Source organism: Neomonachus schauinslandi, chromosome 3 (assembly GCF_002201575.2).
Source record: "Neomonachus schauinslandi chromosome 3, ASM220157v2, whole genome shotgun sequence".
Classification (NCBI taxonomy): Eukaryota; Metazoa; Chordata; class Mammalia; order Carnivora; family Phocidae; genus Neomonachus; species Neomonachus schauinslandi.
In genome coordinates this window covers 112,750,003-112,770,670 of record NC_058405.1, presented here as the reverse complement: position 1 = coordinate 112,770,670, position 20,668 = coordinate 112,750,003, and the positions used below count along the sequence as shown (strand labels likewise).

At 34.3% G+C, this 20,668-nt stretch overlaps 1 protein-coding gene across 2 annotated transcripts in view; it reads right to left on the bottom strand.

Moving 5' to 3' along the window:
* Positions 1-12,975, bottom strand: part of MBD5 (methyl-CpG binding domain protein 5) — a 60,712-nt gene extending 47,737 nt beyond the window's left edge. Inside the window, exons 1-3 of one of the 2 annotated variants that reach the window (XM_044913283.1) lie at positions 12,695-12,975; positions 3,957-4,059; positions 2,723-2,903 (exon numbers count right to left, since the gene is read on the bottom strand). In XM_044913283.1, the coding sequence (XP_044769218.1) occupies positions 2,723-2,903; positions 3,957-4,059; positions 12,695-12,807 (397 nt within the window). In that variant the 5' untranslated portion in view covers positions 12,808-12,975. The remainder of the gene's footprint in view (positions 1-2,722; positions 2,904-3,956; positions 4,060-12,694) is intronic. The other variant, XM_021702943.1, reaches the window with a different exon arrangement.
* Between the last annotated feature and the right edge of the window lie 7,693 nt (positions 12,976-20,668).

Below are 20,668 nucleotides of genomic sequence, written 5' to 3'. Positions count from 1 at the left end.
AGACAGAAACTAAATATACCCGCATGTATGTAAATAAAGAGGGATGAAAACTACAACCTGAGTCTCCTTAACTTTTATTTAAATCCCAACCATATAATATAGTTTAATATTAGGAAATTAAAATAAATGCTATGTCTGAAGCTAGTAAAAGGGTAGCAATTAATCCAATAAAGCATATCATTTTAAAAGGGGATGGAGATATACCTCTTATACCTATACTGGTTAAAGATTTACCTGTAATTTCAATAATGAAACTTGTACGTATAGAGTACAACAAAGGACCTAGATCAAGATTCTGTTAGGGTCATTAAAAAAGTGACAAGGCAGACTTTGCAGAAAGAGGTAAGTAAAATTGATACAATGTGATATGAGAATGACAGCAGATACATGCAAAGTAATATGCAAAATGAAAACGTAGTTATATCAAGGTGGCAAGATAATGGTAAATTTCAAATAATTTATTACTATTAAATGTGTCTTTAAATTGTTGCAATATCTTTTAATTTAAAAAAATGTAGCTCATTAAAAGAAAAAGAAAAATTCCCTAAATTTTTTTTTTCTTACATACCTTAGTGGAGCAATTTTTTCTGATCATTCCTGTTAAAGTTCAAAGGTTAGAGGGTTATTGAAGAGGAGCTCTCTGCTAATAACTGCCAAATTTGTCTCTTCCTGCTCTCTTCACATGAGTTCTAAGTGTGACTCTTCAATTACCTGTGTGATGTCACAACTGGTCCTTCTGTATCTAAAGCTGTTAGTGATTTGGCGCCAACTTACCTACGCAAATTTAATCTATTCCCTGAAGTCAGGTTACTGTCCACATCATTTCTTAGTTATGCTATACTCATACTGAATAAGAATTTTCTTATTTCCCTCATATGTCTAAATCTTACCATTTTCCAGGGCTGGTTCAAATCTGAGGTCTACCATAAAGCCTTCTCTGATCACTACAAGTTATACCCATTGTTCCTATTTTTTAGAACTCTGCAGAACAATATCACTTATTCTTCATAAACAAATGCTTTGGTGCTCAGCCATATTTTATCTTGAATTATTACTCAACCGTTAAGTTGATCGTAATATTTTGAAAGGAGTTCACATCCTAGCTCATACAAAAAGAAGTTCCTGAGTCTCAAAGTATAGTTCCACAAATTACATATTAGTTATAAAGGGAAAAGTTACCTTAACAATGGAGAAATTGGATATACATAACTTTAACCAAGCACTTAAGCTTAATGTCATCAATATGGGATAAATTGACATTATGTGCCTCCTAATGAGGACATAACATCACCTATGCAGTATTCTATCAAACTGTGTTTAACCTGAGTGTAAAAAAAAAAATGAAGAAATAATCAGGCAAATCTAACTTGAAGAATATTTGTAAAACTGACCTGGACTCTTCAAAAATAGATTTTAAAAGATGGGGAAATTGGGCGCCTAGGTGGCTCAGTTGGTTAAGCGACTGCCTTCGGCTCAGGTCATGATACTGGAGTCCCAGGATCGAGTCCCGCATCGGGCTCCCTGCTCAGCGGGGAGTCTGCTTCTCCCTCTGACCCTCCCCCCCTCATGTGCTCTCTCTCTCTCAAATAAATAAATAAAATCTTTAAAAAATAAAAATAAAAAAAATAAAAGATGGGGAAATTGGTGTAGGTTAAAGAAGTGTAACAATTTAGTGCAGTTGTACAATCTTTGATTGCCTCCTGGATTTAAAAATCGAAGAAACTATTAGGACAACTGGAATAACTGGAAATTATTAGGACAACTATTTTTTAATTATATACACTGCATTTTAGATAATAAGTGTTAAATTTTTTGAATATGATAATTAGGTCATGGTTTATATAGGTGAACATCCATGTGTACTGAAATATTTAGGGATGAATTGTCATCATATTTGCAACTTTTGCCACAAAATGTTAATTGTCAAGTGAAGGGTACTTGGGTGCTCAGTGAACTGTTAATGTAATTTTTCTGCAGCTTTGAAATTAAAAAAAAATAAAAGCATGCATGCATGTGTGTGGTTTCTGTGTGTGGTGGAGGTATGAAAAGTTTCTGATAAGGTGATTTCTCTTAGTAGGTGTTCAAGAAATAGCTATTAAGTGACTGAAAGAATAACACTGGGGGCACCTGTGTGGCTCAGTTGGTTAAGCATCTGCCTTCAGCTCAGGTCATGATCCCGGGACCCTGGGAATGAGCCTTATTCCCTGCTCAGCGGGGAGTCTGCTTTTCCCTCTGTCCCCCTCACTGCTCTCTCTCTCTCTCTCTCAAATAAATACATAAAATCTTAAAAAAACAAAAAACAAAAAAAACCAACTAACACTGCTAACTCTGGACAATATTGCTGGTTCTGTTTGAGGACTTGATACCACACATCTAAACCAGCTCGGAGAAAGGTTACATTTGTTTCCTAAAAACCAATGGTACTTTCGCATTTGTTAGCTCAGCTCTGTGTACTTGCATAGCATTTGTATGTGTTAATTGGTGTTTATTCTGCTCAGTTAACTCAGTGATTTAAATAGGAAATTTGGGGAGATAACTTCATAGGAATTTTTCAGATTAATTTACTATTTGTAAAAAAATGATAAAACATATATAACTTTAAAAAGCATTCTGCATATTTAAAAAGGGGACTCAGAAAATGTTTAGCAAAGTGATTTCCAGTGACTCCTCTAGGAGAGAAGTTGGGGAGGAAAATTTCTAAACCTTTCACCACATTACATACTTGTTCCTCCCCCGGGACTGGTGAGCACCAGAGAAGGATGTGGGGCTTCCATGCTTTTGTGAAGTGTAGCCACTGCAATGATTTTTCTTTTATGTATGCATAGCTTTGTGACATCTTCATCTGCTTTAACATCTTCTGCAGTTCTCTGTTTCACAGCAGCTCCAGGATCAAAATTAAACACCTGGGGAAAAAATTCTGTTTAGAATGTCTATACAAACATAAATTAAAAAAAAAAATCTTTTATAAGAAAAGTTTTGCATAGATTAAGCAATAAATTTGAGCAAAACTGTCTCAAGTTTTTAAATTTAAGAAAATAACTTTATATATAGTATAATAAATATTTCTGCTGAACTCTTGGTTTTTAGTGACAAAGTAAATAATGAAAATAAGACAATCAAGATAAATATATGGAAAGGTATAATACCTGATAATGTTTCCAATTTTAGATACTTCCTGATGTTACAACAGTACAAAAACAGATGAAGTACAGTTAAAAACCCGTAAGAGCTGACATTTCTACATGCTAACTTTGTCTTTGGCTTTATATATTATTATATTAATATTACTTTTTCATGGATTTAAAAAGTCTATTACTCTATTTTTAAAAAATCTTATTACTTATTGTGTATACACTTACAGACCGTTTCAAATGCTTTTTGGGGGGTGAATGAGGTGACACAAAAGGAAAAAACTATTTATTAAACTTTAGTTCTAAGATTAGCACGTGATATTCAGCGAACAATGACCTGTTCCTATTCTATTCTAAAATATTTAATTATTTAAAATAACTGTATTTTTTACCTAGCAAAGGACTAAAACAGCTTTACTTTTGGCTCGGAGGGTTCAGCTTTGTGATTTTAGAAGTATTTGTGGCAAATTTATCAACACCAGTGCAAAAAAATCATATTGCAGATTGAGCAGTTATAGTAGGGGAAAAATACTATTAAACAGTGAGCATGGGTGTAGCTCAAATAAAAGGGTGCTAAAAAGATTTTGATGAAATATTTAATATGAATATAGTTTGTCACCTTTGAACATGACTGGGACTTAACTATTTCCTGCAATTTTAAGCATTCCAGAACGCATGCAAAAGATATCTAATTAGATAAAGACTTTAAAATGCATATATGATTGGAGAAGTAATATAAAAATGAAATGCCAAATGAGAAAAGCAAATATATGAAACACCTAAAAAAATACAAAACTGCCAAGAGATCTGTTGTTAAATGGTTACCTTGGGAAGAATAAGAGGACATTCCAAGCCACACTTGCATGTTCCGTCAGTAAGCAGGTATGTTTTAACCTGCTCCAAGCAAGATAACAAAGACCCACTGGGACTGTAAAAATAGTTTAAAAAAACATCAGGAAATAATTCCGACTGCACATATTAAATGAAAAAAGGCATAATTCATAGTCTTACTGTCCTTCACAAGATGACATTTTCCTACTAAGGAAAAACATTTGCTTTGTCAATATTATGTTATCTACTAAATTATAGCCTTTAACACTATCACTCTTTCTTTTAACCAAACTATTTCTCAGAAAAATAGAGATTTTCATAGAAAATTAAATAAAAGTATTTTGAAAACCAAGAGTGGACTAAGGGGATGGGAAAAATGTTATTCTTAAAAAAGTACAGAAGCAGGCAAGAAAGGACCAAGAAAACTACATGAAAGTAGTTATTATTTTAAACTAGAAGATCTACCTTTAAAGCTGTTTGAGGAAAGACTGAAATTTAGGAACATGTTGGAAGTTAAACCAGAAAGTCACTAAGTCTATAAAAGTTGGAGCTAACACGTTCTTGCCTTTAGTCTTGGGGTCTAGAACCAAATTGCCCCAGTGTAAAAGCAGATTTCTCTTTTTTTCCCAATCCATGTGTTTCTTTGAAGATAAACAAGTGTGGCCCAACTCAAATTGTACTGAAGAACCATACCCTATTGGTAAGGAAAGAGGAGCCATGCAGACCTGACAAAGGATGGGGAACTCCTTAAGAAAATAGGGTTTTACATGGCAGAAAAGTGCCTTGCAGGTCTTCTGGTTGGTAATTGGGGTAGTTCTCTCAATGTTACTACTCTTTGGGTCAAAAAGTCAGTATAATACATGAATACTGATCAAGTTTAAGCTTACAGATTAGATACTAATTCAGATGACAGGATAAGTCTTTGATTTTTATTTACAATGAGGGTTAGTTTAAAACGGGCTATCTGCACCTTAGGACTTTTACTATTAATATGTTGATTTTACAACTTAAATGCATATTATGCTTTGAAAATTATCATATATTTTTCATTCAAGAATATCTTATTTATGACTATTTACTGAAACCTTCACTTTAGCCTCTGATTAAATTTATCCAGAAACTATACTCTCTATTTTGTATACAAAGCATTACTCTACTGGGGGCAGACTGCCTGTACAAAAACAGAGGTAATAGTTTTAGATCTATAAATAAACCAGCTTTAAAATGCAATTCATATTTATGGACAATCATATAAGTGACTTATGAATGTAGAAAGTCTCAATTAAAATCCTCAACATTGTTGACTCATTCTTTTGTTTAGACTAACAATTTTTTACAGATGATATGCAAAAAATAATTCCCATGTTACAGATTGAGTTCCACCGCAGTGGTAGGGGCAACCAGATGATTTTGAAGGTCTGGTAATTTTTATAAAACAAGATTACCAATCAGTTGTCATATGAAGAATTCATGAATTTTGTGAAAAGAAACTGCCTAGCATTTTATAGTTAAAGAAAGCATATGGACTGAATCCTAGAGGAATTTAATTGTAAAATGAAACCTGAAGACAAGAATTCCTGAATTCTATTAGAGTACTCTACTCTAGATACTTTAAAAACATTTCCTCTCAATCAGTCAGTTGAGTTCTTCCCTTCAGTTGTAGCTCTTTAATTAACTTTTGGGAGTAATAATTAATATAAAAAATAGTTACAAGTCTTACGGCACAGATAAAGCTCAAAAGATTGGAAGCAGGTGGGAAATTTAATGTGCAGCCTCAATGCCACCCCCAGGCAGGAGCAGCTGGAGACTAACCTAAAAATTACAAGTAAACTGCACATTGAGAAGGGAGCTACAGAAGGAGGGCTAGCCTCCTATATATGTTTAAGTAGTAATTTTACCAGTTATATATACAAACAAATAAAAACCATGCTGACTTAGTTTATTTGATGGTGCTGAATCTTATCTAGCAAAGTTTGTTTCCAAAATAATTCTTAGTGTATAGATCTGGATTTGGAGAACTCACAGTAACAGATAATGAAGTCTGCTTACACTTGGAAAATCATAAATGAACAAGATGAATGACAGATTCTTAGACTTAACTTGGTTTAACTTAGTTCTCAGCAATCTGAAAAGCTGATATATCTTTTATAGGGATGGAGATGAAGTAAAAAAATTAAATTCTTAAGATTTTAGACTCATTTGCTCTAAGTTGAATATATATTTGCTCCTTACAGGCTAGACTAACCATAAATATAAACAGTAACACCGATATCTTGCTATATTAGAGCAAAGTATTTTTAGCAGTTTTTAAACAACATTGGCAATAGGAACACTTCAAAAAAGTTATGTGTCCTTGTCCATTTTATCTACTGTGAGATGAGCTCCATATTCCCTGCTTTCTTTTCTCTTCACTCCAATTAATATAGAGCACATCTTTACTATTACAGAAATAAAATACTTATGTGCAAAACAATTTCAATAGGTAATTAAGTTTCCCTCAAGAAACAACTTACACAAAGTAAACAGATCTGAGATAAAATCTAAACTGACTTTTGAGTTGTTAAGGTATGAAATCATTTGTATTTATATGATAGAAAAGATCTCATTTATATAAATACATCCTTGTACAAATAGAGAATTCCACCGAAGTGGGATACAAATAACCACACTGAAAGAAATAGCATTAATGTAATGTAATGTAACCACATTAATGATGCAATGTTATATCTTTTAAAATGTAATGATGTAATGTAATGTAATGATGCAATGTTATATCTTTTAAAAAGTCCTAAGTCTGTTTCTGATAGTATTTTTATTACATCACAAAGAAAGATTTATGTTATCATAACCTTTCATATACTCCCTGATAAGCTACAAAATAAGTAACTTAGGTGGCATTTGTTTAATAAGAAGACTAAAACTTGGTTAAGCATTCAAGATGAATAGTATAGGAAAATCCTGAGCTCAACTCCTCCCATGGACATAATAAATCTACAACTACATATGGAATATTGCCCCTTAAAGACCTAGAAACTAGATGAACAGAGAGCCTCCACAACAAGGGGCAGCACTGAGATGGGTGGAAGAGGCAGAGATACAGTCTCAATAAGGAAAAAACCACACCCGAGGCATGAAGTTCCACAGTCAGGAAGGATCTCAAAGGTATGGAACTCTTCCCTAAAAAACAAGTGATTTAAGCTCCACATCAGGCAATCCAACCCTTAGATCTTGCACAGGAGGGACAAGCCCCCAAAATAGCTGGCTTTGAAAACCAACAGAGAATATGTCCAGAAAAACTACATATTTATAGGAAAAAAAAAAAAAAAACTGCTCTAAAGGGCTTCATGCATAGACTCGAAACTAGAGCAAAAACACTAGATTGAAAAGTGCATAGGCCACAGTGAAGAATACCTACTTACCAATCTTGGAGTGCCTGCTGGAGAGGCATGAGGCGGCAGGGCCTCTTCCCAAGGACTAAGACACTGGCGACAGTCATTTCTGCTACCTCATTCTGCCATGCTGATCTAGGCACTGGATCCATTTTGGAATCCTCCTACTAGACCACTAATGCCAAGGGTGTGCGTTGCTGAGAGCTCTACACAACCTTGCACCTCCACCAGGCCTTGCAGCCAACAAAACACTAATCTTGCCCACCAGCATGCCTGCAGCAGTTACCCCCGGGGCCACAAGCCAACCAGGCCAGGGGTCAGCCCTGCCCAGCAGTACAACCACAGCAATTGTGGCCCCATCACAATAGGAGGGTACACAATGCCCATACAAGGGATACCCCTGTAGCAGCTGACTCCAGTGGTTAGGGAGGATTGCACTTTTGGCCCCATAGGACATCTTATATAGGCCACTCCTTCAAGACCGGAGTGGTAGCTGAACTGCCTAATACATAGAAACAAACACAGAGAGGTAGGCAAAATGAGGAGACAGAGGACTATGTTCAAAAGAACAAGATAAAACCTCAAAAAAAAAAAAAAAAGAACGAAACAAACAGAGATAAACAATCTATCTGTTAAAGAGATCAGTTATGGTCATAAACATGCTTACTGAACTTGTGAGAACAATGGCTGAACAACACATTTAGAACTTCAACAAAGAGATAGAAAATAAAAGAAAGTACCAATCAGAGCTGAAGAATACCATAACAGAAGTGAAAAATACACTAGAGGGAATAAACAGCAGATTAGATGATACAGAAAAATGGATCAGCAATCTGGAAGACAGGGTAATGGAAATAGCCTAAATTGAATGAGAAAAGATAAAAAATAATTTAAACAAATGAGGACAGTTTAAGAAACCCCTGAAACAACATCAAGCATACTAACATCCACATTATATTTAGGGGTCACATAAGTAGAAGAAAGAAAGTGTTGGAAACTTATTTGAAAAAATAATAGCTGAAAATGTCCCTGACCTGGGGAAGAAAAGAGACATCCAGGTTCAGGAAGCACAGAGAGTCCCAAACAAGATGAACCTACAGATCTACACCAAGACACATTACAATTAAATGTCAAAAATTAAAGATAAAGAGAGAATCCTTAAAAAAAAAAAAAGAAAAAGAAAAAAGAAAAAAATTAGTTACTTATTAGGGAATGCCCATAAGACTATCAGCTGATTTTTCAGCAGAAACTTTGTAGGCCAGAAGAGAGTGGCATGATAAATTCAAAGTGATGAAAGGAAAAAGCTTACAACCAAGGATACTTTGCCAGGCAAAGTTATCAATCAGAATTGAAGGAGCGATAAATAGTTTCCCAGACAAGCAAAAGCTAAAGGAGTTCATCATAACTAAATTGGCTTTATAAGAAATATTAAAGGGACTACTTTAAGTTGAAAAGAAAAGGCCATGACTAGAAGTAAGAAAATATATGAAAGAAAAAAAAATCTCACTGGTAAAGGCAAATATACAGGAAAGGTAGTGATCAACCACTTATAATGCTAGTATGAAGGTTAAAAGACAAAAGTAGTAAAATCAATGATATCTGCAATAACTAAAAGATACACAAAATAAAAAGATGTAAAACATAACATCAAAAACATAAAATGTGGGTAGAGGGAAAGCAAAAATGTAGTGCTTTTAGAATGCTTTCAAACTTAGGCAACCACCAACTTAAAATAGATTGCTATATGTATAAGTTGTTATATATGAACCTCATGGTAACCAAAAACTAAAAACTAAAATAGATACACAAAAAATAAAGGGAAAGGAATCCAAACATAAAACTAAAGAACATCATAAAATCACAAAGGAAGAGAGCAAGAGAAGAAAGGAACAGAGAAGAACTACAAAAACAACCAGAAAACAACAAAATGGCAATAAGTACACACTTATCAATAATTACTTTAAGTATAAATGAACTAAATGTTCCAATCAAAAGACAAAGAGTGGCTGAATGGATTAAAAAAACAAAAACAAAAACAGAAACAAGACCCATCTGTATGCTGCCTATAAGAGACTTACTTCAGATCTAAGGACACACACACAGACTGAAATTGAAGAAATGAAAAAAGATACTCTATGCAAATGGAAACAAAATCAAAGCTGGGGTAGAAATACTTATATCAAAAATAGACTTTATAACGAAGACTGTAACAAGAAATAAAAAAAAGAAATCACAAAATGATAAAGGGATCAATTCAACAAGAAGATATAACATTTGCAAATATTTATGTACTCAACATAGTAGCACCTAAATATATAAAGCAAATATTAAGAGACACAAAGGGATAAACTGACAGCAATACTATAATATTAGGGGGTTTTAACACCCCACTTACATCAATGGATAGATCATCCAGACAGAACATCAATAAGGAATATTGGCCTTAAATGACCCACTAGACCAGATGGACTTATTAGATATGTATAGAACATTCCATCTCAAGTGCAAATGGAGCATGATGTCAGGGTGCAGAATAAGTAAATTTAAGAGACTGAAATCATATAAACCATCTTTTCCAACCACAACAGTATAAAACAAATGTAAAATCAATTACAAGAAGACAAATTGAAAAAACACAAACACATGGAGACTAAACATCATGCTACTGAACAACTATTGGTCAATGAAGAAATCAAAGAAGAAATAAAAAAATATTTTGAGACAAATAAACACAACATTCTAAAATCTATAGGATGCAGCAAAAGCAGTGTTAGGAGGGACGTTTATAGTGACACAGGCCTGCTTCAAGAAACAAGAAAATCTCAAATAAATAATTTAATCCTACACCTAAAGGAACTAGGAAAAGAACAAATAAAACCCAAAGTTAGTAGAAAAAGGAAATAAACATTAGAATGGAAATAAATGAAATAGAGACTAAAAATAAAAAAAAATAGAAAAGATCGATGAAACTAAGAGCTGCTTCTTTGAAAAGATAAACAAAATTTAAGACATTTAGCTAGACTCATCAAGAAAAAAAAAGAGAGGACCCAAATGAACAAAATAACAAATGAAAAAGGAGAAAAGACTCTGAATAGCCAAGTCAATCTTGAGAAAGAACAAAGCTGGAGTTAATCACAATCCCCATTTCGAACTATACTACAAAGCTATTGTAATCAAAACAATATGGTACTAGCATAAAAACAGATACACAAGTCAGTGGAACAGAATAGAGAGCCCAGAATAAACCTATGGTTATATGGTCAATTAATCTACAACAAAGGAGGCAAGAGCCTACAATGGGGGAAAAGACAATCTCTTTAATAAGTGTTGCTAGGAAAACTGGACAGCTACATGCAAAACAGTGAAACTGGACCACTTCTTGCACCACACAGAAAAAATAAGCTCAAAATTGAAGACTTGAATGTAAGATCTGAAACCATAAAACTCTTAAAAGAAAACATAAGCAGTAAGCTCTTCAACATCAGTCTTAGCAATATTTTTTTGGATCTGCCATGTCAGGCAAGGACAGCAAAAATAAAAATAAACTATATCAAACTAAAAAGCTTTTTACACACTGAAATAAATCATCAACAAACAAAAAGACAAATATCCAATAAGGGGTTAACATCCAAAATATATAAAGAACTCATACAACTTAATATCAAAAAAAACCAAATAATCAGATTTAAAAAATGTACAGATGACCTGAATGGACATTTTTCCAAAGAAGACATAGAGATGGCCAACAGGCACATGAAAAAATGCTCAACATCACTATCTATCAGGGAAATGCAAATCTAAACCACAACGAGATATCTCCTCACAGGTGTCAAAGTGGCTGTCATTAAAAAGATAAGAAATAACGAGTATTGGTCAGGATGTAGAGAAAAAGGAACCCTGTGCACTGTTGGTATGAATGTAAATTGGAGCAGCAAGTTTGGAAAACAGTATGGAGCTTCCTCAAAAAATTAAAAATAGAAATACCATATGATCCAGTAATTCCACTTCTAGGTATTTAACCAAAGACAATGAAAACACTCATTCAAAAAGACATTTGCACTTCTATGTTCATCACAGCATTATTTGCAATAGCCAAGATATGGAAGCCCCCTAGATGTTCATAGATAGATGAATGCACAAAGGAGATATGGTACACACACAGAGACGCATACACAAACAAACACACTGGAATATTACTCAGTGATTAAAAAGTATGAGATCTGGCCATGTGTGACAACATGGATGAATGGAGTGGGTAGTACGCTAAGCAAAATATGTCAGACAGAGAAAGACAAATACTATATAACTTCATTTATATGTGGAACCTAAAGAACAAAACAAATGAATACACAAACAAAATAGAAACAGACCATAGATATAAAAAACAAACTGGTGGCTGATAGAGGGGAGACGGGTGGAGGGATGGACAAAATTCATGAAGGGGATAAGAGGTACAGTCTTCCAATTATAAAATAAGTAAGACACAGGGATGTAATGGACAGCATAGGGAATAGTCAGTCATTATTGAATAATTTGTATGATGATAGATGGTAACGAGACTTATTGAGATGACCATTTCATAATGTATACAAATACTGAATCGCTATGTTGTACTAATAAAACTAATACAATATTATAGGTCAGTTAAAAAAAAACCTGAAACTTCTTGTCAATAGTTGAGTTATTCCATTCAACTTGTACACAAGATACATGTTACCAAAATTAAAAAGAGCAGGCATTTGCATTTTATTTGTATGATTTTTACTTGTGAGAGGAACAGCCATCTCCGTCATGACTTTTTCTTTTTTACTATTATATGCAATGGAATAGATTAAAAACTGCACAGAAAAAAAAATAGGGAAATTATTTTTAATTAATATCAGGAATTAAGAAGACTCATAACTGAAACTGCTTATAGATAAAAACACTCAACCTTACATCAGAAAAGCCATATGAAGCACTAGAAGGACAGGATAATATTGTCAAGAGATATCAGGTCTCTTTCCAGTATTTTACATTCTCCTGTGAATGTGGTAATGATGCTTATATGTTTCTTTTAGAAATCTTCATATTTTTCTTTATCCTTGTTACAGAGATAAGCGGAATGACATCTTATATAAACACAAGTAATGCATAAAAAATCTCTCTTGTAACCTAAGGCAATTTACATTGCAAAACAGTACAGAATGAAACACTCGAATATTTCTAGCACGAAGGTCATTTACTCAAATTTATGTGAAATGCTGTCAGTGATGGTATGTTGCTCCCTCAAAGGAACAGACTCTACCTCCTTAATTACGGGATTGCACACGTGGAGGTGACAAAGGTAATAAGGTGGCTCACCTGACATAAAGCACTCCATTTTGATCCACACGACGCTGCCAACCCACAGGAACTTGTATAGCTGGAAGACCTCCATCTTTGTCCCCTCCGTCACAGTCCTTGCCTCCATTCATTTTCTGTGTCTGCTTGGAACTCTCCAAAGATATCAGCAATAAGATGATATCCTTATATTACAGGGCATGATGGCCTTCAAAAATGGCCAATGCAGCACAGTTTTTCCCAGACTGTACAAAATGCATTGGGAAGCTTCGGCTCAGTTTGGAACCAAGTCCTTGAAATCTGCCATTGTGGAAAAAATCAGTTTCCCATTATAATCTACATTAAATAAACAATATTTAATTCCTAAGGATGGTCTACATGGGTAAAAATGAGTGCCTCTGACTAAGGAAAATCATATTCACCAATGCTGGTACCTGCCTGAATTGGGGGAGGGGAGGAGTGTAAAGTTTTTAGTTCAACATTTTGTCTTGAACCTTGATGTCAGACTAAAATAACCTCTATGGTCTAGAGAATGGTCTCATTTTTACAGTGTGAGTCGGTTAATATTTCCAGGTACTACCCGCCTTTAGAGGCCACATTCTTTAAATTTTCTCTTCATCTTCCAATCTGAATCCAAGATGTTGTAGGTTGGTTCATCTGATGTTTTCATGTCTTCAAAATTCCAATAATGTAGCCTGAAACATATATAAATGTGTAAACTTTATATTTAATATTGAAAACTGGGAAGCTGCACACATTTAAAAATAGAATAAACTGCTAAGTGCACCAAACCACTTTGATGTTCTCTGCCATCAAAATCACACGTCAAATTTGTCTTGTTTTCTTCTTCCAACTTGATCCACTTACTCCAGTTAACCAATTTGCTTGCTCTTCACCACGTGTAACTTTCTAATTATTAGAGATAGACATAATCGTGGCATTTTACACACACACACACACACACACACAACCTCCTTCTTACAATAAAAATGCATCTATCACCTCTTATGTTCTGACAACTGGAAAGTTTTATACTAATCCAGTTACATTTTATCAGTCTTTAATTGTATATGCCCTTATGATTTACTTTTCTTTTCTAATCATCATATTGGCCTAAAGAAGAAAAGGTGTTTTATTTTTTTAAGAAAAAATTAAAAGAAAATATACACTACATTTCTAAGTACAAGAGATTTCCCCCCACTGTTCTTGAATATAAGAGTGGGAGTTGCTTTATAGTTAAGATTTACAAATTCCTGTCTATTATGGGGTACTCTCTTAATTCCTTTATTAAGTCACAAGGTGCTGCTTGGGGAAAATATACTGGCTTGAGACAACAGCAATCAGTGCTACTGTGGAAAGCTTGAAAGAGGTCATCTTAATGGAATCGTTAAGTAAAAAAAGATAGCAAATAAAATTTTTAAAAGATTTAGTACTTAATCCTAATGGAGAATGTGATGTAACAGTTGCTAGCCTTATTTCTGGTGGTATACAAGCCTTTCTATAATCAATTTAATATGTAGTGTGTAAGTACATTGTGGGACTCATGAAACTATACTAAAGGATGAATAAAAAAATCATTCTAGTGTTAAATGAGTGGGACATGTGGCTTGGGATAAAAATGTCCAGTGACAGCATTATCCACAGATTCAAAAATGCTATACTCAAACAACTTAACTAAAGGTGAAGATGATATGCTCTGGAAGACTGTGTTAAAGGACTTAAAATTCGTATGAAAATATTAAAATCGTTTCAAAAGTTAAAAAAAGATTTATATTTTACTTGTTTAAAATATGTATGCATAACTTAACACATTAAACAGTGTAAATAGACACATAACTACTTTATCTACATTCCTAAAAGCCTACAATTTAAGTTAGCCCCAAACATTTTTGGGGCTGTCTTTATTGAGAAAACAGGAGAATGCCTTATATTAAAAGGCATCATGTATTTGGGCATATGCTCTATTTGCAGCCTGGACTCTGAGACAGATAAAGGTCATTTAGCTGAAAGTACAAACCTTGCGCATGGGTGTTGTAAACATCCACAAGCAATGGGAAAAATGGCAAAAATTTATTGGGAAAAATGTGGGGTATAAAGAAAAGTGCCCAGGAGTATCATTCCCAATGCTGTCTCAAGCTGCTAACTTAACATTGTTGGGGCCACTCCATTGTGTCTATGCTTCTCACAGAAATGACCCATTTGTCTCCCATTCACTGCATCTTAACCATGACCCCTGCTGATCATGTATGTGTTTATTCATGTTTTATTTGATAGTCAGCAGCTACTAGGTACAGGGTACTATGCTGTGGCTGGAGTACAAAGAAGGAGGCACCTCTTCATCCATAGCCCAGTGTAATGTTTGGCATTAAAGAGCTGTTCCGTGTGGAAGAATATAAAGAAAAGAGGGAGGAAGGATAAGAAAGGATGGAGAGAGCAAGGAAGGGTCAGTCCTGCCCAGTGGAGTTCCCAGTGCTAATGAAAGATGGAAAAGAGACATGAATTTCATACCATCCTGGACTCCCAGTTTTGTCAAATAGTAACAGACCCAGATTATTGAACCTGTTTTTTTTAAACAGTCCTTTTTCATGCTCATTTTATTACCGTGCTTTTCTCAATAAAATGCCTTCAGTGGCCTGTGATCATTAGATTGGACCAGCTCTCATTCTCCCTACTTTTGAGCTTTCTGACCATTTGATGCCTATTTTCTTTTTTCTTTCTTTTTTCCTTTCCTTTCCTTTCCTTCCTTCTTTTTTTTTTTTTCTGTTTGTTTGCCTGCTCTTGCATGTGACTCCAACTTCCCTGAGACAGGCTGGCTCGCTCCATTAAGTAATTTTTGGATCTGCCAGATAATAACATTGGATTGATTCCTGCCAAATATGTTTCTCTCATATTTCAGTAATGAAAAATACAAATATCTGATGGCTGGGTTTTGCTTAGACCAGCAGTTCTCAAAGCATGGTCCTGGGACAAACATCATTATTGTCAATAATGCCCAGGAACTTGTCAGAAATACAAATGCACAGGCCTGGCCCCAGACTTAATGAATTAGAAACTGTAGGGGTCACTCTGTTCTTTAAGAAACCCTCCAGGTGATTCTGATGCATGCTCAAGTTTGAGACCCACTGGCTTAGACTATTGCCCCTGCCTCCTTCCCAGGACATGGCAGTTTTATATCTCCACACTATGTAGGCAGCCAGCCCTCTACTCCCTTTTGGCCCTGGGAGGGTCATCCTTTTTTTTGCTGATACTTCATTCAGCCTTTTAGAAGTAGCTCAATTGCAAGGGCTTTAGGGACTCCTCACAGAGCAAGGTCCAGTAACTACACAGTTCTCATTTATTTATCTGCAAGTGGCCCTGATTTTCTCAACATTCATTTTGTGAATTTGGAAAATTCAGAGATGTTTGAAGGTGAAATTAAAATTGAACTGTAATCTCACTGTTGAATAATAACCACTGCAAACCTGAACATACTTTCTTTCAATCATTGTTTTTAGAAAATTTTAAAAGCACACTTTAAAAAAGAATTTATAATAACAAACAATAAACCACCACTCCAAATTCACAATGTAAGCATTTTATCAGTTTTGCTTATTTTTAAAAATAAAGCACTATTACAGATAGAGTTAAATACTATCTCCCTCCTCTACCCCATCTTCCTTTAGTCCTATTTCCTTCTCTTCACCTTAAAGGCAACCACCATTATGAGTCTGGTCTTCATTCTTCCAGGCTATGCATTTATAGGTATACTCCCTATGTGTATATGTAAACAATATCTGGTATTGCTATATGCATTTTAAAATTTTTATATAAACACTATTACACATATATATCATTCTGCAACTTGCTTTTTAAAATCCAACACTGTTCGAGAGCTATCTCAGTTGAGAGACATAGATCTATCTCTGTTGCAGATATATAGATCAAATTTGTTAATTTTTAACATCTGAATGGTATTGTATCATATGATTATAGAACTACTCATCTATTGGTATATTTATCATATTAATGTGAGGTTGTGGGGTCTGCACATTCTCAAATTTTCAGATACTGCCAAATTGCTCTCCAAAGTTGCACTGATTCCAAGTTTTTTCCATGTTATAAACGCATCTTTTTCCTTTTAATACTGAATCATTACCACTTTATACTTTATTTTCATCCTGAGCATTTTACTATGGCATTAAATATTTTTTCCAAAATATGACTTTTAATTGCTGGATAGAATTTTTGGGGATATATCTATAATTTATTTACTTCCCTTTTGTGAACATAGATTTTCTCCTGAATTTTTGCAACTACGAATAAATCTGAGATAAATATATCTATCTGTACATAAATCAATAGCCATTTACTCAGCTAATTTACTGAGAATTATTTTCTAAAACAGAGTTGCATAATTTTAAGACCCTTGACAAATTTTTTAAAGTGACAAAAGGGTAGTTTTGGGAAAGCACTTCAGGCCATAGTTCTCAAACTTTTGAAACCCATGTATGTCCTCTTCTGCTAAATATGAAAATCTTCTCTTTGCCTCTAAGATTCTGATAGTTTTATCACTTACATGGACCCGTCATTCAAGATTTAGTCAAGCTTTATTTTTATAGTTGATATTATAAAAACAATAGTTTCTCCTCTTTTCTTAATTTAACATAGAAAACTACATATCCACAACATTTTTCCTTCATCTCCTCTGGAAATTCCATTATGACCTTGTTTATATGGCTTGGTTTAAGCCTAATAGACACAGGTTAAAACAGAAAAGATATTGTGATATGAAAGGTACCTCCATCTCACTAACACTCAGATCAAGGATCGATCTTACACTTAGGACAGGATTTAAATTTATTTCACAAACAATTCTGGCAGCAACAATAATATAACTCAAAAAGTGGTGTGTGTGTGTGTGTGTGCACGTTCTGAGGAGATTTACCACAATTTTACCAACATTTTTATTTTCCTACTTCCTTTCAATATGTAAATTAGTCTGAGAATTGGCTTTTGGTGAATTGAATTTAGTGGCCTGATTTACTTCTTTGCATTGGCTTCTTCTGACCGTTCGGAATTCAAATTAGATGTCACGTCCTGGAAGAGACTACACTATATACCATAGGTAATCTCTCAGACTTTAAGTCACTGATAACTCTTGTCATCCATTTGTTTGTCATCATTTATTTGTTTGTTTATTGGCTATCTCTTCCCAGCGGAATGTAAACTCCCTCACAGCAGGGAAGTGTCTCTCTAGGTCCTTCCTATCTATATTCCTAGTTCCTGGTAGTACCTGGCCTGCAGTAGGTGCTTAAGTGCTTCCTGAAGACTATGCATATTCTAATTAGTCAACATAGTTTTATATTCTGATTTTTGCCATGTAGGCTTAGTAAGATTTTTTAGCAATACATGCATCTAAAATGAAAGAGATTTTTAAAAGAGGCTAGTAGAAGCCAATGAGTATTAATGTTGACAAAATATACAAAAGATTTTTCGCTCTAGACCTGTCCCTGATGATCTCATAATCTCCAAGTGATAATTTCTGTGTAGAAAGTATGATAGGGCTTTTAAGAAAATTAACAAACTGACTTTATGCTTTATTTGTAAAGTGCATCAGTTTTATTTATGAAGTAGTTTATATACACATTTTAATTGGATTAATGAAGAAACCATTAAATGAATCCAACAATATAACAATTAAACTTTTATTTCAATAGGATGCTAATTAATGCAACAGACCTTTTTTCTTCATCTGCTTTACTGACATTCTTGTCAACCTACAAATACACTCTCTACTTAATACAGTATTAAATGTATACCTTAAAAGTTTTCTCAAGACATCATGAAGACTATCAGATTATGACATCATGAAAACTAATAAGTAGCTATTCTTCATAAATCTTTCCAAATAACATCAAACATTATAAATCTTCTGAATTATATCACACAAACTTGACTAATGGTAAAAATAATAAATTGATTTTTCAGTCATGTGATATCATGAGTAAATTCTATTAAAATGTTTAAAATGACATCACACATTGCTCTTGTGCCCAGTGGAGTTCCTTGGATGTGTAGTAGGATAGAATGAATACCAGATGAACTGCTGATTTATCAAGGTAAGACTATGTAAATCAGGTAAAATACCAATGTTTCATATATTATATAATTCTAAGCCATCATTTATACTTTTTATGCTATGATTATCATCTTAGCCCTTGAAATATTTAAAGTTAAATAAGAAGTCTGTTCCGTTCCAACATTTGCAAGTGAATGCCTCATGTTCTCCAACTGAGAACAAGTCTCACATAAAACCTACCTCTATACTTAAATTCCAAAATAACATGTATATACCACAATAGGTATGATTGGATTAAAAAATAACATCAGCATTAGCATTTTGGAAAGTAATGTCTGAGTGGCTACAACATTATCATCATTTGACTGGGTAATAAATGGATATACTCATAATCTTTCCATCATTATTAGTTAAATTGTGCTTGTTAGAGCAGCCCTAAATCACGTTTCTCCTTTCCAATTATCTTTCACCCTCATATCAATTATTCAAACAGCTCCTTCACAGCACTTAGCCAGCCCTCCCATCCAACCTTCCCATCTGTTTCACCTTTCACCTATTTATTCAAGCTATATGCATTTTTATTTATGAGCACACTTATCTTGCAGTTACATATTTTTATCATTTTTAAAAAACTTCCCCATAGATTATCCCTATATTCATTCTGGTTATTATTGTCATTTGATTATCTTCACTGTACAGCCACTTCTTCTAAAACATACTTCTTAGATGCACCCGATGTAAGGAAGGCTCTATCAGGCTCTACTATCCTTCAGGCTCTACTTAGCCCAAACTACCTCAGCACATTTACATTTGTTTTATACAGTTGTGTCAGGGTACCATGAGCACATCTTTCCTGACCTGATGACTGAAGCGCTCTAGTTCCAAACGTCTTTGCACTTTTAGTGCAGAAAGGTATAAATGTTCACAACCTACACATGAGGGATTATATTTATGTAGGAAGGTTACATTTTTTCACAAACTCAGTACGGGGTTAGGTTCCTCAGAATGAGGCCAGTTCTTAAAGTCAAGGTAACAGGCATCTTGGCCTATGCCCATCTATGGTTAGGGGAATTATTTATATCCATTTCTAGCTACCAATGTTAAGCAACTTATACATTCTAGCCTTCAGAGAGCTAAATGTTGAGTATAGTAGACTGCAATTGGCCTGAAATACTTTGTAGCTCCTTTTATCAGGAGGTAGTATTTATTACTCCACACTTTGAATCTGGGCTGGCCTTGCGACTTGCTTTGACCAATGGAATGTGATGGAGGTACTGCTGTTCAAGTGCTGAGTTTAAACCTTGAGAGGTCTTGCATCTTCCACCTGCTTCTTGGAATGCCATTGTCACAAGAACAACCTGAGCTAGCCCGCTTAAGAATGAGAATCCAGGTGGAGACCGACAAGTCCAGCTATTCTAGCCAGTCCAGCTAAGGGCTTAGACATGTGAGTACAGTCAACACCATGTGGAACAGGGATGAGCTGGCCCAGCTGAACCTAACCTAGACTGCCAACCCACAAAATCATGACTATTTTTTCAAACAGCCCAAAATTATACAGAAAACAACTGGAAGGTCTAAAAACAGTGTTTTATGTAAATTAATTACCGTATTGAGAAGCTATGTAGGTCTACCCTTTATTAGCTTGTGACCTGGGGCAAGTTTTAAAATTCCTTTCCTTTATAAAACAGATTATAGCCCTATAGAATTGTTCTGTGGATACAAGTTAAAAGTCTTAAACCAATGGCCGGCACACAGTAAGTATCCAAGTTGTTATTATTTATGCATGCTATTAAAATCATGTTATGGAAAATTTTATAGCACTGGGAAATATCTGTGATATTGTCAGGTGAAAAAACAAACTACAAAGTTGCATGTATAATTATAAATCTTTATTTACAAAAATGCTGTTATATATGTAGATGGGGAATAGAGCAGCA